Source organism: Trachemys scripta, chromosome 14, assembly GCF_013100865.1.
Source record: "Trachemys scripta elegans isolate TJP31775 chromosome 14, CAS_Tse_1.0, whole genome shotgun sequence".
Taxonomy (NCBI): Eukaryota; Metazoa; Chordata; order Testudines; family Emydidae; genus Trachemys; species Trachemys scripta.
In genome coordinates this window covers 34,717,079-34,742,327 of record NC_048311.1, presented here as the reverse complement: position 1 = coordinate 34,742,327, position 25,249 = coordinate 34,717,079, and the positions used below count along the sequence as shown (strand labels likewise).

The following is a 25,249-nucleotide window of genomic DNA, read 5'->3' as shown; positions in this document are numbered from 1 at the left end:
TGATCCGAAGAAGTGGGCTGTAGCCCACAAAAGCTTATGCTCTAATAAATTTGTTAGTCTCTAAGGTGCTACAAGTACTCCTGTTCTTTTTACCGTCTAGGAGATTTCTAACCCACCATCAAGGTTTAATAGTCCATGTCATTTATTTTCTATTCAGAGAAGAAATTGTTCCTGACTGGCATTGTATGTCAGCTCTTCCCTCCCTCCCCCCCCCGCCCCTCCCCAGGATGAGACACTGCAGCTTCCAGGGATGCAGAGTGAGAACCAGGGAGTCAAACTGGTATTTATTTTGCTTTGGTTCAGGTTTGGGTTCAGTTGTATTCTATGTGTTTGGGTTCTTTTCTGGTTCAAGCCATCAAAAAATCCCAAGAAACTTCATTTACTGATTCAAACTAGGTCAAATCAAATTTCAATCTGATTTAAATTTAAAAAAAGACCTGAAACTGTTTAACTTTTACATGAATTTTCCTAGTGTTCTTGTGCTGTCAAACAGAATTTATTTATTTTATGAACAACATGTTTGAACAAACTAAAATAACATCTTGTAAGATTTTCTGTGTTGTATTGGACCTGTGCGGTGAAAGGATACTTCTGAGGCCTGAGAATGTTCTTTCACCACTCACTTGTATTGCTGGAACTGTAAATTGATTCATCTTGGGCATGACATTTTTATGATGTTTCCAGTAGTTTAATATGATTTCTTTCTTAATGAGATGTGGCTCATTTGCAAATGAATCAAGAATTGTCCCAATCCTTTTTTGAGCTTTTCTTCATCCAGATATCTCTTTATTTTTGGAGATTTCATGAGCTTTAAGAAGAAGTTGCAGTTCATCATCCAGTCTTTCCATTTCAGATGTTTCTGACATTGATACTATTACATAATTATTTTCTACTTCTGACTGAAACATTTTCGTTTTCATCCACGTTTTGCTTAAATTAAATTTTACCTTGACTTTGTCGTCTTGTGTCAGTAGGAATTGATATCTAGGATCAAGGTATGCACATGAGAAAAAGATATCCTTTTCAAACATTTTTTTTTCTAATTTTTTAATTGAAGCCATTAAGGATTCAGTAAAAAGAGAAGAGACTAGAAGGGAGTTAACCAGCAATTTGTGTAGAGTGACAGACTGCATCTAAGAGAGATTGCTCTAACTTCCTTGTCTTCTCTTTAGGTTTGTGATGAACCAGAGGAATTAAAGAGAAAGGTCATTGAACTGGCTGCAGCTGTCCGAAGTGCGAAACACCTGGTCATCTATACAGGAGCTGGGATCAGCACGGTAGGGTTGAATGGGATGAGTGTTTAAGGCTGCTGGAGCTCCTTCAGCAGTGTTTCTATGCCATAAATTCTACAGAGATCTTTCTTGGCTAGTGAGTGAATTGCATGAGGACAGAAAGGTGTGTAAGCAAAGTATTAGGAGTCCTAGGATCCTGGATTCAGACTGAGATTGGCCCACGGTTAGGGACTGGACGATGGGCAGGACACCTTCATGTTTTGTGTCTCAGGAAGACACTTGTTAGTCAAAGAGGCTGAGGCTCTGACTGCGTACAAAGATATTTGTCAGAGCCAAGATCACTGTACAAAGAATGTCCTTTTTGATCTGATCAGTAAGGCCACTCCTTCAGATTTCTCTTAAAGACTCACTTCTGTCCTATAGCCAATACGAAATTGGCCAGTTAATGATGGCTAGGTTGAAGGGCAGATAGGTCTAGCAGGCACTTCATAATTTTTAAGTTATAAAGATCTTTAAAAATGGTCTGCCTTTGTGGTCCTTCTGGGAGAAGTGGGTGTTGAAGTCAGGCACATCCCTCCCATGTATGTCACTTATCACTTTTGATTGTGAATTTTTTTAAGCAGGAACCATATTTTCTTTTTTTCTACAGCCCCTATGGGGGCATGATTCTGACTGAGTTGTCTGTGTGCTACTGTGCTATAGACATTTGTGCTGGAGAATGGCCAGCATAGGCCAACAAAGATGCCACCATATCTGGAGGAACTATGGAAAGATTCAGGAATTGAGTTCTTTGTGGGGAAATAGGAAATGCGGAGTGGGGGAAAAAGTGGCAGAAATTATATCAATTATGTGAGGGAGGAGAATACTAGGGATCTAATATAAAAATGCAGAAACTGAACGAAGGGGGCAGATGGACAGAATGTTGCCCTGTGAAGGATGATGATTCTGGATGAATTGTCGGAGTGAGTTAAGCATGGAGTTCAAACAAGTGAGACAGACCTGTATGTGCTTCTGTATGAGAGAGGGATGATGAATTCGTGGGGAATGTAGAAAGTGAGAGTCAGATAAACTAACAAGGCTGGACTGGTGGTGTGGGGAGCATTCTCAGCAGGTCTAATTTTCCTTTTGTTTCTCCTGTAATGCAGGCAGCTTCAATCCCTGACTACAGGGGTCCTAATGGAGTTTGGACGTTACTGCAGAAAGGGAGGAGTATCAGGTAAGCAGATGACATTCCTAAGTTTTTTCCTTCTGCTCTAATGGGGTGACAGTCTTTGCAAATCTCACAAGAGTATCTTTCTGGGCTGCACAGCAGAAGGCGAAGACTGAATGTGGGATTAACAGCTCCTCTTCTGTTCCTTTTCCTTTCCATTTGCCAGGGCTACAGATCTGAGTGAAGCGGAGCCCACGCTCACCCATATGAGCATTGCCTGCTTACACAAGCACAACCTGGTAAGGTCCTAAGCTCACTAGTGCTCTGGTACCTGGATCTGAAGGGAGAGACTGGAAAATCAACAGAGACCAGTTGCTGGGAGTGTTCCTTGGGTTACTGAACATAGTTACTGTTACTTACGGAAGGTGGCCAGATGTCCACATGAAAACAGCAGGGTTTGTGCTCCTGTAAAAACCTAGTGTCTTATTAGTGTAACCAGGGTGAAAGTAATATAAAATTCTTACTGGTACGGGGCCCCGGTATGGACCCCCAGAAGGGGTGGGGCCTCGGGTGGAAGGTGCGGGGCTGGAGGGGGTCAGCCTCCCCCAGCCAGCCCATTTGCACTGCATGGCCCACTCTGCCTGGGGCTCTGGTGGTGATTTAAAAGGGCCCGGGACTTCGGCCGCTGCCCTGGTAGCGGCAGTGGCCTGGAGCCCCGACAATGGTGGCAGCCTGGAGCCCTGGGCTTTTTTAAATTGCTGGCCCTGGGGCAGTTGGCCCTTTTTCCCCCCACTCCGTCGGCCCGGGGTGGGACAATTACGCGCTTTAATGTCGTTGCCCCTCTCTCCCCCCACCTCCCTCCACATCACCGCTGCTGACTGGGGGGGGGGGGGGCAGCAACATTAAAGCGCTGACGTGGTAAAGGACCCTCCGGCAGTGCTTTAGTGTCGCTGCATACGGGCTGGTACCAGCTTCTTACTGGTACACTGTACCAGCCCACTTTCACCCCTGGATGTAACTCCCACCCTTTGCAGCAGCACCTTTTCCATAGTGCGCGCATTCTCTCTCTCTCACACACACACACACCCACCTCTGTTACTGAGGATGGGTGAGGGTCCCTGTTATAAAACTCCTAGCAGAACTTTATTTAGCAGTGGGAGCCCTTTAACTTCTGTCATAAGTGTGTGCTGGTTTCTGTGTCTTCAGTCATTTCTTTCCCACCCTGCTTGGACTCTGCCAACTGTGCTCAGATTCTGGGGTTGTACTGAGATCAGTCTGTTTGCCTCACTGGTGAACGCTTTCAGAGTTCCCTGCCATGTCAGCTCTGCTTCCTTCCTTCCAAGGTACAGCATGTGGTGTCTCAGAACTGTGATGGGCTCCACCTACGGAGTGGGTTACCCCAAGCAGCAATATCTGAGCTTCATGGAAACATGTACATAGAGGTGAGTAGCCAGGGCACAGGCTTGCTATTCTGTGGGCTCAGGTGGGTTGTAGGTTGTAGGCTGCTGGCCTGTCTCCCCAGTCCATGAAGGATTAAACTCCACACCTGGAGTCTGTTCAGGCCCTTTCTTCAGGGCACAATGTATTGGTTGCACTGACAGTCTTTAGAAAAACCCCAAATGAAATAGTTTAGCATAAATCCAGCAGCTCTTCCTCAATCCTCCTATAGACAATATGCCTAGGCATACCCCTGCCACAGGAACTACCCTACTTCCTGTAGCTCCCGCCTAGAAAGCGCGCTCTTTCAGCCTTAAAGGAATCAAGTGCTCATCAGGCAGTCACCTGACACCCCTCCCCCCTTACCAGCTGGGTCTGAATTCCCTACCAGGGTGAAACACCTATTGTTAAAGGGGCACTGCCTCAAACCAAGGCTAACTGATGCAAGGCTCCTGGAAAACCTCCCTGTTACATAACTGCATTTCCTTGCTTCCTTCCTGCACAAGGTCTGTACTTCCTGCACACCCAATAGAGAATATGTGCGAGTGTTTGATGTGACGGAGCGCACAGCCCTGCACAGACATCATACAGGCAGGATGTGCCATAAGTGTGGGACACAGCTGAGAGACACAATCGTCCATTTTGGGGAGAAAGGGACCTTGAGGGAACCACTGAACTGGGAAGCAGCAACAGAGGCTGCGAGCAAAGCAGATGTGATTCTGTGTCTGGGTTCCAGCTTAAAGGTAACTAGACGCTCAGTGAAGATTGTTAGCAGCATTCTCCTTTGGTGATGCACCCTGGCGCGGAGCAGTCTCCTCCCAAAGACCCTGGTGTCAGGCCTCGCCCACCACATGTGATAAATCCAGGTGCCGGGTAGTCTCTCTTCTGACTCCTCTCTCATCCCCTTCCTGGTAATAAATTCCACCTGCTCTCTCAGATATATTCTAGCATTCACATCTGCCTTTGGCTATACTGACAGTCTCTATTTTATGCCAGGTTTTGAAAAAGTATCCACATCTTTGGTGCATGAGCAAACCCCCCAGTCGCCGTCCAAAACTCTACATTGTGAACCTGCAGGTGAGATGTTAAAAAATGGGAAAAGCCTCATATGAAATGATTCTGCGCCTACATCCTGCTGTACAGGGGAAGCTGGAATTCATACCCACAAAGAGTCTGGGAGCTAGACAGTGAATTTGAGCAGGGGACAGACTGGGACATGGGTCCCCTGCCACAATACCAGGCTGTTAGGTCTGGATAGGGTGCTGTGCAGGGATCATATAAAGGTTGCTCATTCAACCTGTCTGGATTTTTATCTTCACTTCCTTGGCCCCCCACAGTGGACTCCAAAGGATGATCTTGCTGCCTTGAAACTACATGGGAAATGTGATGATGTTATGAGATTACTGATGGAAGAACTTGGTCTGGAGATCCCATGCTATGACAGGTATAGATCCTCAGGCCTGGTGGCTGCCTCATGTTTACTGACAATAATATTCATCTATTGTATAGAGAACTCACCCCCCTCTCCCCTTCACTTCCCTCCTACAAAGCAAGTCACTTCTGCCATCCTCGTTTTATAAATGGGGAAACTAAGGCACAGGGAAGGGAAGTGATTTGCTGTCACGGGGATTATAATACGGAAGTTCCAAATTCCCAGGCCTTTGCTGAGACTGCACCCTCCTGTGCCTGTTTACTACAGAACATTCCTCTGCCTGTTCGGCAATATATTTTAATATTTGTAGTTTAATAGTGATTTTCATCTGGGTAGATATGGACCCAGAAGGCACTGTCAACAACTCCTGGCAGAGGTGGGGCAGTGAGATGTTTGCAATGGCAGAGCAGTCCAAAAGCGTGCCTTCCAGAGGAGAGCACAAGAGGTGATTTTAGTCACATAGCCGCTTCTCTGGACTGAGTGAATAGTAGCTGCTCACTGGCTACATCCAGGATGGAGGAGTGTAATTTTCAGCAGTGGGTTCAGTTCCTCTCTGTGGTAGTGCTGAATTCCCCAGCAGCAGGCCCAGGAGTCTTTCTTACACATCTGTCTTGTTTTGGTAGAACAAAGGATCCTATCTTCTCTCTGGCTATTCCCCTTAGCCCCGATGAAGAAGGCAGTCACAGTCGGAGACCCGTGGCACCACCATGGAGCCTGGAGGAGGCGCAGATGCAAGAGCAGCAGCAACAGCCAGCTTCTCCGCTCAGCCTCTCTCTCTCGGGTGGCTGGTTTGGCAGGGGTTGTGCAAAAGGCTCCAAGAGGAAAAAAGTAAATTGACTTTGTAACTTGCCATTTGAACACTCTTTTTATGGAAATACATCAGCTGGTGCCCTTCAGGATGGCTTTTCCCTACTGCCCTGGACTCCGCTGGGTTTGCCATGGACTCCACACAGACTCTGCTGGTCTGAGGTGGGGGCAACTGGAAAAAACTGCAGGAGTCGTACCGTATTTTCATGCAACTATTTACGATGCGAAGACAAAGCTGAGAGGACAGCTGGGTATTGGGCAATGGGGCTTGCGGTCTGAACCCTTCCCCTTAACCTCAGCACTTGCACTCTGCTCTCTAGCAGCACTGGCAGGCTGGTGCACCTGCCGGGTCCCCGCCTGGCGGGGTTCTTTTCGCTAAGTAAAGAAAGCCTGGACTCTCCTGCGGGTCTGTGACTGGCTGGTGGGGTGACCCTGGGCTGGGTGCAGGAGCCCGATTGTGCCCTGCCGGGGGGAGGGATTCCAGCTGGGGGCACGTGGCCGCGGCCTTGGCATTACAGCCCCCCCCGCCCCGCCCCGGGGAGGGAGGGGCGAGACCGGCTGGGGTGGTTGTCACGTGATCTCTCCATGATGGCGGCGCCCTGGGCCGGCCTATCCCCGCCCCCGGTCAGGTGACTGAGGCGGCTCCGGCCGGTGACGGCTCCGGGGCGGGGGTCCAGGACTCGTCCGAGATGCTGCGGAACGGAGCGGCCGAGGCTTCCCCGAGCCCCGCGGGGGGCAGCGCCGCCGCGCCCCGGCCCGTCCGCGTGTGGTGCGATGGATGGTGAGCGAGGCCCCGTTACCTGGGAGACGGCGCCGCGGCCCGGGCTCCCTCTGCCTCCCCGGGCTGCCCAGCGGCCTGGCGCTCCTGAGGCCCGGGCCGGGCCCGGCTTCTCAGCCCCCGTCAGAAGCTGGCGCTCGGGGCACTCCCCGCGGGCGGGGGTGTCTGAGACAGGCTGGGGGAAGCGCCCCCCACTGTGGCAAGGGTTGGCACCCTGCCCTGGGGAGAAGCGAGCCAGCCCTGTCTCAAGGCGGCAGGTTGGCCGGGGCTTGCCTCAGGGAGATGACACTTCCTTCTGCGCAAGCTGGCCAGTGGTGTCCGTGGGAATCCAATTTCTGGTGTGACCGGGGACCCAGGGACGTGCTGTGACTTGAATGTCCTGGACAGAAGATGCAACTGGTTGGGGGGTGGCTATTGTCTCTGTAATACATGGTCTCAGAGGAGGAGATGGCATCAGGTGCGTAGGTGCAGTCTTGCAGTCATCTGAACTCCTGGTTCGACTGTTTTTGCTGGCTTGTCAAGCAGAGGTGCCCTTTTGGGGTGATATCAGGTGAGACCTGGACCAGTCTTTTTCAGAAACTTGTCTCTGACAGTAGCCTTACCAGATGCTCCAGAGGGAGGTGCAGGAATCCATCTAGCAGACAATTATGGAATAATCTGCCCATAAGTTAGGAAGAAACTTCCACATCCAGTGATTTATACCCCAAAGCAGGAGAGTTTGTCCTTTCTATATGTAAATAAAGAAAGAACATAAAACAAGTTATCCCGAGTAATATAACTGGGTGTTTTTGTTAGTCTGTTGCACTCCCTGTCCTGCGTCATTCAGAAGGACTTTGGAACTTAAACTCTTCTATAAACATCCATCTTCTTTTCAAGGCCATCGTGCAAAGGTTTTGCGTGCTCACCTGAGTTACTCCTTGAATTTCAGGGGTGTGTGTGTTTAATGGCCCTTGTTTTCAAATGGGCAGGTGGAGCATAGGCAGTTGTTGGATGCAGCACAAACGCATTCCTGTAAGCAGTGACATGAATGTGTGAGCTGGCTAGAATGACCTGGTTTCTGCATGCCATTCTTATCTTTTCTCTGACCTTCCTTAGTTGTGGAGTTTGATCAGTCTCTGTGCAGCATTCCTGGGTTTGTGGGTTACTGTGTTCTGGAGCCTTCACTTTGAGAATTGCCTCTCTGTATCCCCATTTCTCCTGTGCTGGAGAGTTTCAGGAGTCATCTACCAAGATGTGCTCATTAGCACATGTGTCTTCCCATGCATCCGAACAGTTGGGTTTGACCATAGAAATGGAATACTGTCCCAAAATTCTTTCTCTTCTGCAGGGAGCTGTTGATGAAGCTTTGTGCTGGTCTGGAGAACTTTGTTTAGCTTTTTGGCCAGACTTTTAGTAGCTGATTTTACTAGTTGTTTCGATAAGCGGTAGCAACCAACGGCCCTACTCAGGAATGTAAGACATGGTCTCTATTTTAAAGAGGTCATTATCTAAAATGGCAATTCACCTTCACAGGAGGGGGGAGAGGGATACATCTTTTAAATATGATTATAATAACAAATTAATAAATAAATTCTCATTAACTAAACGTGCCTTCCTTTCAACTTGTCTTTGATTTGGCTATTTACTTTTAGAGACCGTAGAAGCAGTGGACCTGGAGGAGGGATTTGAAAGAGAAGAGAGTAGGGGTCTTGCAGATGAATTTGGGAAGGGTGTCTCCTGGGTGAAGGGGGCAGCATGGACTTCAAGTGTGGGAGAAGCAGACACTGGCAGGTTGAAGGATGAGTGTGGGGGTGACGTGGTGTGAAGTGAGAAGAGAGTCATGAAAGGCCTGGATTGATTTAAATTAAAGCAATTTAAATCATGATTTAAACAAGCAGGAAACCTTGATTTAAATCAACAATTGTAATTGTTTGCATTTGTACTACTTAGTTATTTTCCTAAACAAGGTTAATTATCATTGGTTGATAACCATTAAAACATGTTGATTTGTGCTAACCCTGAAGATAATTGTGTCTATATACATTATTTATATCAGCAGTTTTCAACCTTTTTTCATTTGTGGAGCCTCCAAAAATTTCAAATGGAGGAGTGGACCTCTTCTGGAAATCTTAACATAGTCTGCGGACCCCAGGTTGAAAACCATTGACTTAGATCAATTATATAGCTTAACTTCTTTGCTTGCAATTTGTGTGAAGCTGTATTTGGATAGAAACTCAAACTCAATTAAAAATGCACAAAAACATCAGTTTAAAAAAAACCAACAACCACCTTAAATGTGCTGGATGCATAAATTTTCTTCTTATCTAAACAACTTTTACATGTAAAACTAGCTAGTTCAGTAATTTAAAAAAAGTAGTATTTATTGTTCGTGAATTGAACTGAATGTTTCCAATCGGCTTTGTCCTTCAAGATTTTAAAACTACTAGACCTTGTCCTCTTTCACCTAATTTTTATTCATAGCTTTCCTGCTTTTTCAACTCCAGTTAGTTTTTTAACTTTGAACTAGTAATTGAATTAATATAGTTAGAAATTTTAATGACACAGATGCCTCTTCTGCTGGTGCAGAGGGAATTACTGCTGTCAAAAGTTTGGTTTAGCACTTCAGTAAAGTGAGGTTCCAGATATTTAGCCAGTGACTTCAGCAGTTAATTTTTTTGACATTCTTTAAAACTTGGTCGCAAACATGTACTGCCTAATATTTTTTGTATTTAATTGAAATTATTTTAATATATTATTATAAGTTTAGAGATACCAGGTGGGTTAGGTAATATCTTTTATGGGACCAACTTCTGTTGGTGAGAGAGACAAACTTTTGAGGTGACACAGAGCTTTTCTTCAGGTGTGGGAAACTTACTGAGGGTATGTCTTCACTACCGGCCGGATTGGCGGGCAGTGATCAATCCATTGGACATTGATTTATCGTGTCTAGTCTAGACACAATAAATCGACCCCCGAGCGCTCTCCCGTCGACTCCTGTACTCCAGCTCTGCGAGAGGCGCAGGCAGAGTTGATGGGGGAGCGGCAGCAGTTGACTCACCACCGTAAGTCGATCTAAATACATCTAAATATTCACGTAGCTGAAGTTGCGTAATTTAGATAGATTCTCCCCCCCCCCCCCCCCCCCCCCCCCCCCCCACGGCTCAGTGTCACAGCTAAATACAAGTGGGACAGATTGTTTAGCATAAACAGTTAACATGTATTTCAAGGGACCATTCATGGTGAAGAGGCCTATTAACACCCCTCTGGATTGATGACTTATTACAACAATCTTTAACCCATTTAGGGCTAGTCTACATTGACAACGCTAAAGTGCTGCGGCAGTGCTTTAACGTGGCTTGTGTTGTCGCAGCACCAGCGCTGGGAGAGCGTTCGCCCAGCCCTGTTAAAAAAAACAAACAAACAACACCACCACCTCCATGCAGGGTGTAGCTCCCAGCTCTGGTGCACTGTCTACACTGTCGCTTTACAGCGCTGAAACTTGCTGCGCTCAGGGGTGTGTTTTTTCACACCCCTGAGCAAGAAAGTTGCAGAGCTATAAATTGCCAGTGTAAACAAGCCCTAAGTGTAAGTGAGATCCCTTTGTAACTTTTTGCAGTCTGCTTTGGACTTAACTATCTTGAGTTTTTGCATCATCTGCAAATTTTGCCACCTCACTGTTTACCCCTTTTCCCAGATTGTTTATGAATATATTGATTAGTACTGGTCCCCGTACAGATCCCTGGGGACACCACTATTTACCTCTCTCCATTCTGAAAAATAACCATTTATTCCTACCCTTTGTTTCCTATCTTTTAACCAGTTGCTGATTCATGAGAGGACCCCTCGCTCTTATCCCATGACATCTTACTTTGCTTAAGTAAAATAATAAAATAAACATGTATTTAATTTTTAAAGTCATTTTTATCCACCCTGGTGCACGCACACATGAACACCTGGGCTGTGGAGCCAGCCCTGCAGGGTGAATTCCACTGAAGAACAGTGAGTTCTTGGAGAAGATGCTCCAGGACTGTCCCTGCTATTTCTGTCTCTTAGGTGTTTATAAGGCGTTGGTCTTTGTCTTTGTCCAGTACTGGGAACTGAATGGGGCTTCCTTGAGGCTTCAGTGTACCACCAGCTCCTATGAAATTCCTTTCAGTTGTGGGACATGATAAAATCAGGGAAGGGTCTAAGTCCTCCCTGTCTTGCTTGGATCTTTGGGCACCCAAGCTCTTTATAGAAATACCTTCTTTTACCCCAGTGAGTGGGAGAGAGGAAATTACTTCTGGATCTCCTCCGAGGTGTCACCAGGGTAACAGGATTCTTCAGTCATGTGAGGAGCAGAGCTGGCTGATGGAACGTAGCTTCTGGTAACATTGGCACTGATTTGCCCTTTGTGTGGATGACACACTCTGGGCTCCCTTAATAGCCCTGTTCCTCCAACCAAGTTATTGCAGAGTGATAATACAGCTTTCTGGTCTAGGTTAGCTGCATAAAGTGACTACCAGAGATTCATCTGCTTGGAGACTTTAACCTTTTGAATCTTTTTTTTGTGGGGAAGGAGTGAGTGGAAGAGGGTCTTTGACTGCAGGAAGATGATCAAATCACATCGTTATGCAGCTGAGCCCTCTTAATTGTACACTAGGCCTAACGCTGACCCTTTGTCTTTCTAGCTATGATATGGTGCATTATGGCCACTCGAATCAGCTGCGCCAGGCTCGGGCCATGGGAGACTATCTCATTGTGGGAGTCCACACGGATGGTAAGAGGCTTTCTCAGTCCTTCATCTCCTGCTGCTGCTAGCGTCAGCCAACAAAATCAGCACTGAGGATGGTGAGCCTGATGCACAACAAATTCCCAGTTACAGCTCCTCTAGCAGCAACAGAGCCATCAAAGGAGGGGTATCTCTGGCTAGTATCCGAGTGGGATTGCTCTCTTCTTAGTTACCCTTTTGCTTACTGGTAGATAATGTATATAAAACATGGGAGATAATTGTCACGCTCTACTCAGCGCAGGTAAGGCCTCAGCTGGAGTACTGTGTCCAGTTCTGAATGCCACGCTCTAGGAAAGATGTGAACAAATTGGAGAGAGTCCAGAGGAGGGCAACAGCAGTGCTCTCCTAACCTATGAGGAAAGTTTAATAAAAAAAAAAAAAAAATCAGTATGTTTAGTCTTGAGAAAAGATTATTGAAGGGGGGCCTGATAAGTCTTCAAATATGTTAACGCCTGTTATAAAGAGGACTGTAATCAACTGTGTTCTCCGTATCCAGTGAAGGTAGAACAAGAAGTAATGGACTTAATCTTCAGCAAGGGAGATTTAGGCTAATATTAGGAGAAACTTTCTAACTATAAAGATAGTTAAGCTCTGGAATAGGCTCCCAAGGGAGATTGTGGAATCGCAATCATTGTAGGTTTTTAAGAACAGGTTGGACAAACATCTGTCAGGGATGGCCTAGGTTTACTTGGTCCTACTATGTGCGGGGGTCTGCACTCGTTGACTTCTTGAAGTCCCTTCCAGCCTTATATTTTGATGATTCTGTGAAAGACTTCAGAGTCCAGAGCACATGGGACTGTTTCTAGGGTCTGGCCTATATTAGAAAACTTGCACAGGTGTAGCTTATAATAATACCTATATCTTATGTAGTGCTTTTCTTTAGATCTCGAAGCACTTTACAAAGGAGGGCAGTATCCTTACCCCCACTTTACAGATAGGAAAACTCAGACACAGGAAGGGGAAAGGACTTGCCCAAGGTCACCATGAGGCCAGTGACAGAGCAGGAATAGAGCCTAAGTCTCCTGAGTCCCAATGCTGGGTCTAACCATTGGTCATACTTCCCCCTTAAACAATGAAAAGTCTACTAGTCACACAGGTGCAAACCCCCAGCAGAGATACCCTTAGACCAATTTACTGTATTTAGACTGTGCTTAAAATAACTTATCTAACTGGTGTACATGTGTCTGTTTGGGATTTGCACCCGTGTGTTCAGATAGATTTTTAAATTGATTTCATTACAGTGGCACACGTTTTCCACCATAGACCAGGCCTTGTCTGGAGTGAGGATCATTCCTAACCTCTGTTACTGGCATTTGGATTCCCTCAACACCTTGGTAACTGTCTGCAGGGTGTCTGCCATCCCTAGACTCTAGAGAAATCCATGTGCACTGACTTGGTGCCCAGGCCACATCTCTGAGTGAATCTAATGGGTAAAAAGGGAATTCCCTTCCATGGGCTGCCAGGGAGCCAGACCCGCTCACTTTCTAGCTGCTGAGAACTGCAGGGTAAGAGCAGGTAACATTTTGAGGCATGGACCACCCTTCCCTCAGATTGGATTTTGGGATGGGCTCTTGTTACATACCTACAAAATGGGTCTAAGGTAAAATATGTTCAGGCCTGTTATGGAGTCAGTTAGACTTCACTCCTGCCCTCTATTCCCTTCTGGGCTGAGCTCTCATACACCAAGCTGTGGTTTTGTGGGCTATCCCCATAATTGGGGGGGCCCCCTGGGAACTGGGGCTCCTGAGGAGACTCTTGGGGAATTGGTGGACTTGCCTCTATAGTGGCACTGTGTGTGTGTGTGTCTGTAACTGGCTTTGTTTTCTTTGTTATCCAGAGGAGATTGCCAAGCACAAAGGACCACCTGTCTTTACCCAGGAGGAGAGGTACAAAATGGTGCAAGCTATCAAGTGGGTAGATGAGATTGCCGCACAAGCTCCCTACGTCACCACACTGGAAACCCTCGACAAGTATAACTGTGACTTTTGTGTGCATGGCAGTAAGTGTTCTGGTTGCTCTGTATAGCTAAGGGGCCAAGTGCAGGGAAGGCCAGGTGGGTTCAGCTCTCGTTCTGCTGCACTCGTCCCCTCTGTCAGATCATTCACTGCCTCTGTGTGAACAGACAAGTTCCTTCCCCATCCTCGATGCTATAGCTTCTCCAAGGCACAGTGATGTCAAAAGGGAGTATGAAATAAATGAGTTTAACTGGAAATGGTGACGGAACAGCAGCAACTCCAGTGTCTTTGCCAGAGATTCCAGGCTTTTCCCTGGCACCAGGGGTCTTTGTTACTTGCAGTACAGCCTTGTATTCCACCATGTAATACGGGGAGGGTATGGGACTGCTTCATACTAGGGCAGGGGGAGATTTTGAGACATTCAGCTACACAAGCTCTCACGGGTCTGTCTGGGACATAGGCAGGAGCACTATTGCAGCAGGGGGTTGTATTTCACTGCTCCCAGAGCCATGATCAGAAACTACAGAACCCCAGGGTTGGAACCCATTCGTTTCCCTGTGCTGTGGGACCTGCACTTTCTGGGTGGGGTGGCCTTTTTTGCTGGAGGGCTCAGAAAGAAGCAGGATGGGAATCCTGAGATGATTGAGAGGAACTTCCCCAGGAATTTTACCTCTATATATGGTATTGGGGAGACTGCTACTGGAATACAGCATAGAGGTTTGCTGTGCACATTTTTAAAAAGATATGGAAAAAATGGAGAGGGTGCAGCAAAAAGCCACAGAGAGGATTTGAAGACTGTAACAATGCCTTAGGGAATATTTTTGCTGCAGAGGGTAACTTAGGTGACTGGCACCTGGGTTAGGCTAGCCTATGTGTGACTTGTCTGTGCTTCTAGGCACGTGGGAGAGTTTAGGGAGCAATGCCTGAGTTAACTCTGCAGTGAAGACTCCTTACAAGCAGAGACTTATGGAGCTCAATCTGTTCAGCTTATCAAAAAGAAGATCAAGAGGTGACTTGATCTCAGTGTATCAGTAACTTAATGGGAAGAAAATACAGGTACCAAAGAGCTTTTTAATCTAACAGAGCCAGGCAGAACAAGAACCAGTGGCTCGCATCTGAACCCAGACAAATTAAAATTAGAAAGAAGGAACACATTTTTGACAGTGAGGGTGATTCAACCATTGGAACAAACTACCCAGGGATGTGGATTTGCGATCTGTTGATGACTTCAGATCAAGACTGGATGCCTTTCTGGAAGGGCTTTAGTTGGACATAAGTTATTGGGCTCAGTATGGGGTAACTGGATGAAATTCTATGGACTGTGTTATACAGAAGGTCAGACTAAATGATTTTTAGAATCTATTAATTTGCTTTCCTCCCAGGTCAGGAAAGAGTGGCAAATTCCCAACTGTTCCATGGCATGGAAGAGGTTGGCTGTGTGTACACCATGATTTAGAGCAGAATTATGAAGCTTTTGCTCCTGTTCTGACTTGTGTGCTGGTCACACTCAGCCATTGCGCTCCCCACTTCCCCACCAGCTCCTTCGATTTTCACAGGGCGTAGAAGGGGCTGGTGCTCTAATGTTCTGTCTCTCTGTAGATGACATCACACTAACTGTAGATGGCAAGGACACCTATGAAGAGGTGAAGGCAGCTGGGAGATACAGGTAACCCATTGCCACTCCTGTTCTAATCAGACCTGCTGGGAATTCCTGTTTAAGTCCGAGGGTGTGGAGCTCAGCTGAAATGCTGGTGTCTTCGAGTTGCCTCTTCACCTTGTCTTTATTAGCTGTGGTGTGTCCCTGCTACTTTAGTTGCCTTTACTCATGTGGCCTCCAGGAGGCACTGCAGGCAACAGCTGGCTGGCCGGCCTCCCATCCTATAGATAGCATGCGGCTGTTCCTGTCCCCAGTGAGCTGTAAGGCATGTGGCACTGAAGTCATGTACTGCAAACAGCAGTGCTGGGGAGTTGCACAAGGTGAGTCTTCACAGGAGCTGCACGCACTGAGTGGTGACCAAAGGGAGCAGGAAAGGTGCAGAGACTCAGATAGGCAAATGTTCTTTTCCATGTGACATGGTACGTGGGGGAAAGGGCCTCTCCCAGCCTGAGCCCCTGGTTTGGCGAGTTTCCTGAATGTTCCTGCAGATTGAGGAGACCACTGCTTCTACATCCTCTACTTATCCTTTGCTTGTTTTCTTGCAGGGAATGTAATCGCACCCAGGGAGTGTCCACTACTGATCTGGTTGGTCGCATGTTGCTCATGACCAAGGCTCACCACAGCAATATAGTGAGTCAGACAGCTGTGGGTGGTAACGCTGGGGCATTTCCCAGCGCCTTTGCTTAGCCATTTCCTCATGAGTCACCTTCATCCTGAATGGCAGAGCTGAGCTCCACACTGGAGCTCCTGGGTCTATTGCACAGAATGTTGATGGCTTTTGCAAGCTACCGTGTGGGCAGGGCTGGCTGAATCCTCTGCTTATCTTTGCTCAGACCCCCATGAAGTAGGGCCCCCTGAGAGGATAGTGGCTGACAATCTGCGTTGCTCTGCAGGGGACTCAAGGCTTGGTCCCCCTGGCACCAAGAGGCAGCATGGAGGGGAACACATGCCTCTTTCCAGTGACCTCTCTGAGTGAATGACAATCTCTACAGAGACGCCATCCTATTTTTGGCTGTAAAACAGGATGCCCTGGAGATTCCAGGGAGGAAGCTTCCCCTTTGGGGCCTATGGTTATCTTGCCACGTATGGGCAAGATCAGGGTCAGATGCTGAGCCATGCTCTCTCTGGCTTTTGGGCCAGGTCACAAGGTTTGGGTATTAAATGCTGATAAATCAGTTGATGCAGGATTGGTATCTGGTGCCTAGGCTCCCCTATGCTTTTGCTAGCAGGAGCTTGTTTTGGGCTGAGAGATCCACCTCAGAATCAGCATTCTGATTCTCCACTTCCTCTGTGCAGGAGGAAGACCTGGATTACCGGAAGCACAAGGATAACTTTGGGAAGGTGAGTGTGTGGGTTCCAAGCAGTGGGGAGCCAGTGGTGGCACACGTGGACTAGTTGAGAAGGATTCCACATGTGCTTTACAGTCTGCAGTATAAGGTGGTCTTCCTGCCCAGAGACAACCAAAGCAAACCCCCTGCCAGGCCTATAAAATGAACAGGTGAGTCTGGAGTGGGCCTGGGAAGCTGGGCAGTCTGAGTTGTGTTGTAAACACAGCAGAGGTCTGCAGTACTCATTGAGCACCTTGCTGTGTCTTCCTTACTCATAAGTTCCAGTTTTCGCCACCTTTCCATGGTTCCCAGGACCTTTCTCTTGAGCCGTGTTCCCACCAAGGGGACACTCTGCTCAATGATGCTCCTTTTAAACTAAGTGTGCTCAAAAGAGATTGGGCATGAGGCATGCTGTACTTCGCAAGTTAAAATCATCCCTTATTGGTGCCCCCAGATTACATGTACAATCATAGTGACTTTGTGCTCAGTTCAGAAAAATTGGGACCCGCCGCAGGTCCAACCTTTAACCAGCAAAATGCTCCTGATGCTACAGCTACATTCAGCCTGTCACACTGACATTTCTGTGTCTATTTCTGACGAACAAACTGGTCCGGCCCCCTGGGTTTGTGAAAATGTGGGGTATGTTATCAGACCCCCACACTCCTAGCTCTGCAGCTGGAATGTTGCCCAGAAGAACTTGCTCCCATGCTCTGGATTTTACCTTGTCCATCTTCTGGATAGACTGGGTCATTGTTTGTTTGTTGTTTTCAACTTTGTGCTCTTCCAGATGGTCTATAAGGTATCCCCTTCTACAGCCAGTGACCAGCTGTGATGGATTTGGGGGGCTCCACACTCCCTGAAAGCATCTTGAGACATGCAGGCATCCTATTGATTCATTACATAGCGTCCCTTCTGGGGGGAAGGTTGTCCCTGGGGAACGTCCCTGTTCTTAGCTGAGTTCTTGTCATACTTTTTTAAGCCTTTAGAACTGTTGGCATCGGGTTTCCAAAGTAAATGAAAATGAGCTGGTGATTAAATCTACTGCTGTTTCACAATCCTGCCACACAGTGGGGCTAAAACTCTGTCCTCCTGAATTGTGGTCACATTGGACTTGGACATTTTGCTGTTTGGTTTATTGGTTTTGGATGCTCTCATTTTAATAATTGATTTAAAATCCTGTCTTGCCTGATGAAAGGGTGGGTGAGTGGGGGGCTTTGTGGTAGGGCTAGGGCAAGCCCCGTTTCGTTTCATAGAATTATAGGACCTTGGAAGGGACCTTGAGAGGTCATCTAGTCCAGTCCCCTGCCTCATGGCAGGACTAAGTATTATCTAGACCATCCCTGACAGGTGTTTGTCTAACCTGCTCTTGAACATCTCCAATGATGGAGATTCCACAACCTCCCTGGGCAGTTTATTCCAGTGCTTAACCATCCCGACAGGAAGTTTTCCCTAATGTCCAACCTAAACCTCCCTTGCTGCAGTTTAAGCCCATTGCTTCTTGTCCTAGCCTCATAGGTTAAGAAAAACATTTTTTCTTCCTCCTCCTTCTAACAACCTTTACGTATTTGAAAACTATTATCATGTCCCCCCTCAGTCTTCTCTTTTCCAGACTTAACAAATCCAGTTTTTTCAATCTTCCCTGAAAGGTCATGTTTTCTAGACCTTTAATCATTTTTGTCGCTCTTCTCTGGACTTTCTCCTATTTGTCCATGTCCTTCCTGAAATGTGGTGCCCAGAACTGGACACAATACTCCAGCTGAGGCAAAATCAGTGAGGAGCAGAACGGAAGAATTACTTCTCGTGTCTTGCTTACAACACTCCTGCTAATACATCCCAGAATGATTGATTTTATTTATTTATTTATTTTGCAACAGTGTTACACTGCTGACTCATATTTAACTTGTGATCCACTATGACCCCCACATCCCTTTCTGTTGTACTCCTTCCTAGGCAGTCATTTCCCATTTTGTATGTGTGTAACTGATTATTCCTTCCTAAGTGGAGTACTTTGCATTTTTTCTTATTGAATTTAATCCTGTTTCTTCAGATTCTTTCTCCAGTTTGTCCAGATCATTTTGAATTTTAATTCTGTCCTCCAAAGCACTTGCAACCCCTCCCAGTTTGATAAATCTAATCCCATCTTGGTTTATCTTTGCCTGCTAAATTAATATACCAGGCCTAGGCTGCCCTGTTACTCCCCCACTTCCCTCTGTTTTCTTTCCAGCATCTCCTTTCTCTGAGGTGGAGCTCAGAGACTAGCTAGCAGAGATGGGTCAGAAGGAGCTATTGTGTGAGTAAGGGGAGATGGTCATGCCTGAATACTGAATCCCAGGAACTAAGGGTATGTCTACACTACGAAATTATTTCGAATTTATAGAAGCCGGTTTTATTGAAATCGGTTGTATACAGCCGATTGTGTATGTCCACACAATAAAATGCTCTAGGTGCTCTAGTCGGCAGACCGCGTCCACAGTACGAGGCTAGCGTCGACTTCCGGAGCATTGCACTATGGGTAGCTATCCCACAGCTATCCCACAGTTCCCGCAGTCTCCGCCGCCCCTTGGAATTCTGGGTTGAGATCCCAATGCCCGGATGATGCAAAACAGTGTCGCGGGCGGTTCTGGGTACATGTCGTCAGGCCCCTCCCCCCTCGTCACAGCAACAGCAGACAATAGATTCGCGCCTTTTTACCTGGGTTACCTGTGCAGACAACATACCACGGCAAGCATGGAGCCCGCTCAGCTCAGCTGAGCTCACCGTCACCATATGTCCTCTGGGTGCCGGCAGACGTGGGACTGCATTGCTACACAGCAGCAGCTGCTAACTGCCTTTTGGCGGTAGACGGTGTAGCATGAGTGATAGCCGTGGGGCTGGCAGCCGTAGTGCTGCATTGCACCAGCCCCTTGCAGGCGATGGTATATTATGACTGGTACCCATCGTCGTCGTACTGGTATGGCTGTCAATCATGGCCACCTGGGCAGACATGCTACTGTTTTGATGATGACGGTTACCAGTCATAATATACTATTTTCTGCCAATTGCCCAATATTGTCTGCTAAGCACCCAGAAGAGGCCGAGGGCGATGCTGGGTGCTGGCGGACGTGGGGCTGGCAGACGTGGGGCTGCATTGCTACACAGCAGCAGCCCCTTGCCTTTTGGCAGATGATGGCATATTATGATTGGTACCCATCGTCGTCATACTGGTATGGCTGTCACTCATGCTGCAGCGTCGGCTGCCACCTTAAGATGTAAAAAATAGATTTGTTCTGTGTTCATTTGCTTCCCCTTCCTCCGTGAAATCAACGGCCTGCTAAGCCCAGGGTTTCCAGTTTAATCTTTGGGGGGACCATTCTGTGTGACAGTTGTTTGTGTTTCTCCCTGTTCCTGTACCTGTACGCCATGTCGTCACTCGGCCCTCCCTCCCTCCCTCCCTCCCTCCCGCCCTCCTTCTCCTGGTCCATCAGATACTACTTTCGCGCCTTTTTTCTGACCAGGCGCCATAGCTAGCACTGGGATCATGGAGCCCGCTCAGATCACCGCGGCAATTATGAGCACTATGAACACCACGCGCATTGTCCTGGAGTATATGCAGAGCCAGAACATGCCAAGGCGAAACCCGGACCAGGCGAGGAGGCGATTGCAGCGCGGCGACGAGAGTGATGAGGAAATTGACATGGACACAGCCCTCACACAAGGTACGGGCCCCAGCAATGTGGAAATCATGGTGTCACTGGGGCAGGTTGATACCGTGGAACGCCGATTCTGGGCCCGGGAAACAAGCACAGACTGGTGGGATCGCATCGTGCTGCAGGTATGGGACGATTCCCAGTGGCTGCGAAACTTTCGCATGCGTAAGGCCACTTTCATGGAACTTTGTGACTTGCTTTCCCCTGCCCTGAAACGCCAGGATACCAAGATGAGAGCAGCCCTCACAGTTGAGAAGCGAGTGGCGATAGCCCTGTGGAAGCTTGCAACGCCAGACAGCTACCGGTCAGTCGGGAATCAATTTGGAGTGGGCAAATCTACTGTGGGGGCTGCTGTGATCCAATTTGCCAGGGCAATGAAAGACCTGGTGATAGCAAGGGTAGTGACTCTGGGCAACGTGCAGTCAATAGTGGATGGTTTTGCTGAAATGGGATTCCCAAACTGTGGCGGGGCCATAGACGGAACCCATATCCCTATCTTGTCACCGGAGCACCAAGCCACCGACTACGTAAACCGCAAGGGGTACTTTTCAATGCTGCTGCAAGCCCTGGTGGATCACAAGGGACGTTTCACCAACATCAACGTGGGATGGCCAGGAAAGGTACATGATGCTCGCGTCTTCAGGAACTCTGCTCTGTTTCGAAAGCTGGAGGAAGGGACTTTCTTCCCGGACCAGAAAGTGACCATTGGGGATGTTGAAATGCCTATCGTGATCCTTGGGGACCCAGCCTACCCCTTAATGCCATGGCTCATGAAGCCGTACACAGGCAGCCTGGACAGGAGTCAGGACCTGTTCAACTACAGGCTGAGCAAGTGCCGAATGGTGGTGGAATGTGCATTTGGACGTTTAAAAGCGCGCTGGCGCAGCTTACTGACTCGCTCAGACCTCAGCGAAAAGAATATCCCCATTGTTATTGCTGCTTGCTGTGCGCTCCACAATATCTGTGAGAGTAAGGGGGAGACCTTTATGGCGGGGTGGGAGGTTGAGGCAACTCGCCTGGCCGCTGATTACGCGCAGCCAGACACCAGGGCGGTTAGAGGAGCACAGCAGGGCGCGGTGCGCATCAGAGAAGCTTTGAAAACGAGTTTTGTGACTGGCCAGGCTACTGTGTGAAACTTCTGTTTGTTTCTCCTTGATGAACCCTCCAACCCCCCCCCCCCCACCCGGTTCACTCTACTTCCCTGTAAACCAACCACCCCACCCCACCCTCCCCTCCCCTCCCGCTTGCAGAGGCAATAAAGTCATTGTTTTTTTCACATTCATGCATTCTTTATTAGTTCCTTACAGAGGTAGGGGGATAATTGCCAAGGTAGCCTGGGATGGGTGGGGGGGGAGGGATGGAAAAGGACACACTGCATTTTAAAACTTTAACTCTTATTGAAGGCCAGCCTTCTGATGCTTTGGCGATCATCTGGGGTGGAGTGACTGGGTGGACGGAGGCCCCCCCACCGTATTCTTGGGCGTCTTGGTGAGGAGGCTATGGAACTTGGGGAGGAGGGCTGTTGGTTACACAGGGGCTGTAGCGGCGGTCTCTGCTCCTGCTGCCTTTCCTGCAACTCAACCATACGCTCGAGCATATCACTTTGATGCTCCAGCAGACGGAGCATTGCCTCTTGCCGTCTGTCTGCAAGCTGACGCCACCTATCGTCTTCAGCCCGCCACTTGCTCTGTTCTTCCCGCGATTCAGCCCGCCACCTCTCCTCTCGTTCATATTGGGCTTTTCTCATCTCCGACATTGACTGCCTCCACGCATTCTGCTGTGCTCTATCAGCATGGGAGGACATCTGCAGCTCCGTGAACATCTCGTCCCTCGTCTTACGTTTTCTCTTTCTAATGTTCACGAGCCTCTGCGAAGGAGAAACATTTGCAGCTGGTGGAGGAGAAGGGAGAGGTGGTTAAAAAAGACACATTTTAGGGAACAATGGGTACACTCTTTCATTACAAGGTCGCATATTTCGGCTTGCAGGCAGCCATCGTAGGCCACAGTGTTTTGGCTTTTTTAACCTTCTTAACATGCGGGAAAGGTTGCAAACAGCAGCGCATTTCCCATATCAAGGATGAATTGGGTTGTCCATTTAAAATGGGGTTTCAATGTAAAAGGAGGGGGCTGCGGTTTCCCGGTTAACATGCGGCACAAACACAAGTAAACCACCCCCCCCCACACACACACACACGATTCTCTGGGATGATCACTTCACCCCTCCCCCCCACCGCGTGGTTAACAGCGGGGAACATTTCTGGTCAGAAGAGCAGGAACGGGCGCCTCTGAATGTCCCCCTTAATAAAATCACCCCATTTCAACCAGGAGAGCTTTCTGGAGATGTCCCTGGAGGATTTCCGCTCCATCCCCATACACGTTAACAGACTTGCTTGCTTTTTTTTGTAATGTTTACAAATATTTACAAAGTTACACTCACCAGAGGTCTCCTGTGTGCCCTGAGGGTCTTGGGTGAGTTCGGGGGTTACTGGTTCCAGGTCCAGGGTCACAAACATATCCTGGCTGTTGGGGAAACCGGTTTCTCCGCTTCCTTGCTGCTGTGAGCTACCTACAGTACCTCCATCGTCATCTTCCTCGTTCCCCGAACCGTCTTCCCTGTGTGTTTCTCCAGTGAGAGAGTCATAGCACACGGTTGGGGTAGTGGTGGCTGCACCCCCTAGGATCGCATGCAGCTCCGCGTAGTAGCGGCAAGTTTGCGGCTCTGCCCCGGACCTTCCGTTTGCTTCTCTGGCTTTGTGGTAGGCTTGCCGTAGCTCCTTAATTTTCACGCGGCACTGCTGTGTGTCCCTGTTATGGCCTCGGTCCTTCATGGCCTTGGAGATCTTTTCTAATACTTTTCCATTTCTTTTACTGCTACGGAGTTCAGCTATCACTGCTTCATCTCCCCATATGGCGAGCAGATCTCGTACCTCCCGTTCGGTCCATGCTGGAGCTCTTTTGCGATCCTGGGAGGACTCCATGACGGTTACCTGTGCTGATGAGCTCTGCGTGGTCACCTGTGCTCTCCACGCTGGGCAAACAGGAAATGAAATTCAAACCTTCGCGGGTCTTTTCCTGTCTACCTGGTCAGTGCATCTGAGTTGAGAGCGCTGTCCAGAGCGGTCACAATGAAGCACTGTGGGATAGCTCCCGGAGGCCAATAACATCGAATTCCGTCCACACTACCCCAATTCCGACCCGCAAAGGCCGGTTTTATCGCTAATCCCCTCGTCGGAGGTGGTGTAAAGAAACCGGTTTAAAGGGCCCTTTAAGTCGAAAGAAAGGGCCTCGTTGTGTGGACGTGTCCAGGCTTAATTCGGTTTAACGCTGCTAAAGTCGACCTAAACCCGTAGTGTAGACCAGGCCTAAGGAATGCAAGCTGCTGCGAGCCAGGTTTCCTGCTTGCCTTTTTGCTGGCATCCTCCTCCTACAGCCCTCCCCTTCAGCTGTCTCTTGGGCTAATTATGTGATATCTATATCCCATTCGAACCTGCTTTGTGCTATTGGGACTGAAACATTGTTCTCCTTTGCTTAGGGCCCTAAAGGTCACAGCCCCTGGACTGGAGTCTCTCAGTTCCTGCAGACATCCCAAAAGATCATCCAATTTGCATCTGGGAAGGAGCCGCAGCCAGGAGACACCATCATCTATGTGGCTGGAGCCTTTGACCTGTTCCGTATCCTTGGACTCTGTGCTGCCTAGACAGGGATGGGTAGGGAAGGCTGTGGTCTTTGTCTCTCTTACACTTGTCCACTGGAGCAGAGGATTAGGACTGTGCACTGCCTCTTCCTTTTCTCTCTGGAGAGGAGGAGGGGAAGGAACAGGGCTCTTCAACTGGTGGCTTTTTGGCCTGTCACAGGGAAATGTACTTGAGAAAACAGCTGCAGCTCCATTTTAGTGATGGATTTACAGCTAACAGGGTTTGGGGAGTGAAGATGGTTGGCCCCTCCAAGATCTCCTTTATTCCCTTCTTAAAAGCCACCTGTCACAGTGACCAAGTGACAGCTGTTCAGGGAGTGCTGAACGCAGCATGTGGCAGGGTCAGCCAATGCTGTGGATCAGCCTGTGAGAATATTTTTCTTTCCCTGTTTGTCCCAGTCTACAGGGCTGGGCCAGTTTCCACAGAGTTTCTAAAACCGTTAGAAATTTTTGGAAGAGGCTGAATAAAATCAGATTAACACAATTCCTGGGAAGGTGTGTGGGTAGGTGCCCAGAGTTCATGGGAAGAGGGCAGATGCCCAGGGCACAAGGGCAGCAAGTAACAAAAATTCCTCAGGTTTCCCATCTCATACTGCAGCTTCTTAGTATCGCTCTCCTCCTCCCGCCCCCAGCTGTGATGCTGGTCCCACATCCTTAACAAAAGCCGTAGACATTGGGCACGTAGATTTCCTGGAGAAGGTGCACCTGCTGGCCGAGAGACCCTACATCATTGTTGGACTGCACTTTGATCAGGTCAGTATGGAGTGCCTCTTAAAGTCCTGGCAGAGAGCTGTCCTGGCGGCCAGGTTCTCTGTGTGGGCTCAGAGCAGTAGGGATGCCTGTTTCATCCTCTTTGTGGGGCCATGTTCTCTGAGCCGGACAAATTGTTCTCTGGAATCCCTCAGGAGAGAGTCACAGTCCTGCACAGTGGCAGAATGAGTTTCATGTAGGGAGGGATAGAGGGGAGAGTGGAGGGCTTATCTCTTGCCCTAATGGTAACTGTTGTGTTTTGCCCATAGGAAGTGAATCGCTACAAAGGGAAGAACTATCCCATCATGAACATCCACGAGAGAACTCTTAGCGTCCTGGCATGCAGGGTGAGTGTCTGGCTAGAATGCTGCTTCTTGAATTAAACGCAGCTGTCCTGTTCTGCAGCCAAAGTGCCTTGGGCTAGGGTTGGTAAATTGACTGGTCAATGTCAAACATGGTCAGATGTTTTAAAGCACTGATTTATTAGAACAGTAACAAAAGAGTAAGACTTTATGGCCTCCAATAGGCTTAGCTTTAGACAGATGCATATGCCTAATTACAAAAATCAAGTTACCTAAGTTATTTTAACTCAG

At 48.2% G+C, this 25,249-nt stretch overlaps 2 protein-coding genes across 4 annotated transcripts in view; both read left to right on the top strand.

The window, feature by feature from the left end:
• Window positions 1-6,458, top strand: part of SIRT7 (sirtuin 7) — an 8,350-nt gene extending 1,892 nt beyond the window's left edge. For both annotated transcript variants that reach the window (XM_034789856.1, XM_034789857.1), the window contains 8 exons: window positions 1,173-1,277; window positions 2,378-2,448; window positions 2,609-2,681; window positions 3,726-3,824; window positions 4,326-4,562; window positions 4,816-4,896; window positions 5,157-5,263; window positions 5,875-6,458. In XM_034789856.1, the coding sequence (XP_034645747.1) occupies window positions 1,173-1,277; window positions 2,378-2,448; window positions 2,609-2,681; window positions 3,726-3,824; window positions 4,326-4,562; window positions 4,816-4,896; window positions 5,157-5,263; window positions 5,875-6,088 (987 nt within the window). In that variant the 3' untranslated portion in view covers window positions 6,089-6,458. The remainder of the gene's footprint in view (window positions 1-1,172; window positions 1,278-2,377; window positions 2,449-2,608; window positions 2,682-3,725; window positions 3,825-4,325; window positions 4,563-4,815; window positions 4,897-5,156; window positions 5,264-5,874) is intronic.
• A 163-nt stretch (window positions 6,459-6,621) lies between these two features.
• PCYT2 (phosphate cytidylyltransferase 2, ethanolamine) overlaps window positions 6,622-25,249 on the top strand; it is a 25,161-nt gene continuing 6,533 nt past the window's right edge. Inside the window, exons 1-9 of one of the 2 annotated variants that reach the window (XM_034789859.1) lie at window positions 6,622-6,839; window positions 11,486-11,574; window positions 13,424-13,585; window positions 15,141-15,207; window positions 15,744-15,828; window positions 16,495-16,539; window positions 23,745-23,883; window positions 24,577-24,659; window positions 24,926-25,003. In XM_034789859.1, coding sequence (XP_034645750.1) covers window positions 6,748-6,839; window positions 11,486-11,574; window positions 13,424-13,585; window positions 15,141-15,207; window positions 15,744-15,828; window positions 16,495-16,539; window positions 23,745-23,883; window positions 24,577-24,659; window positions 24,926-25,003 — 840 coding nt within the window. In that variant the 5' untranslated portion in view covers window positions 6,622-6,747. Of the gene's footprint in view, window positions 6,840-11,485; window positions 11,575-12,830; window positions 12,921-13,423; window positions 13,586-15,140; window positions 15,208-15,743; window positions 15,829-16,494; window positions 16,540-23,744; window positions 23,884-24,576; window positions 24,660-24,925; window positions 25,004-25,249 lie in introns of those variants that run through there. The other variant, XM_034789860.1, reaches the window with a different exon arrangement.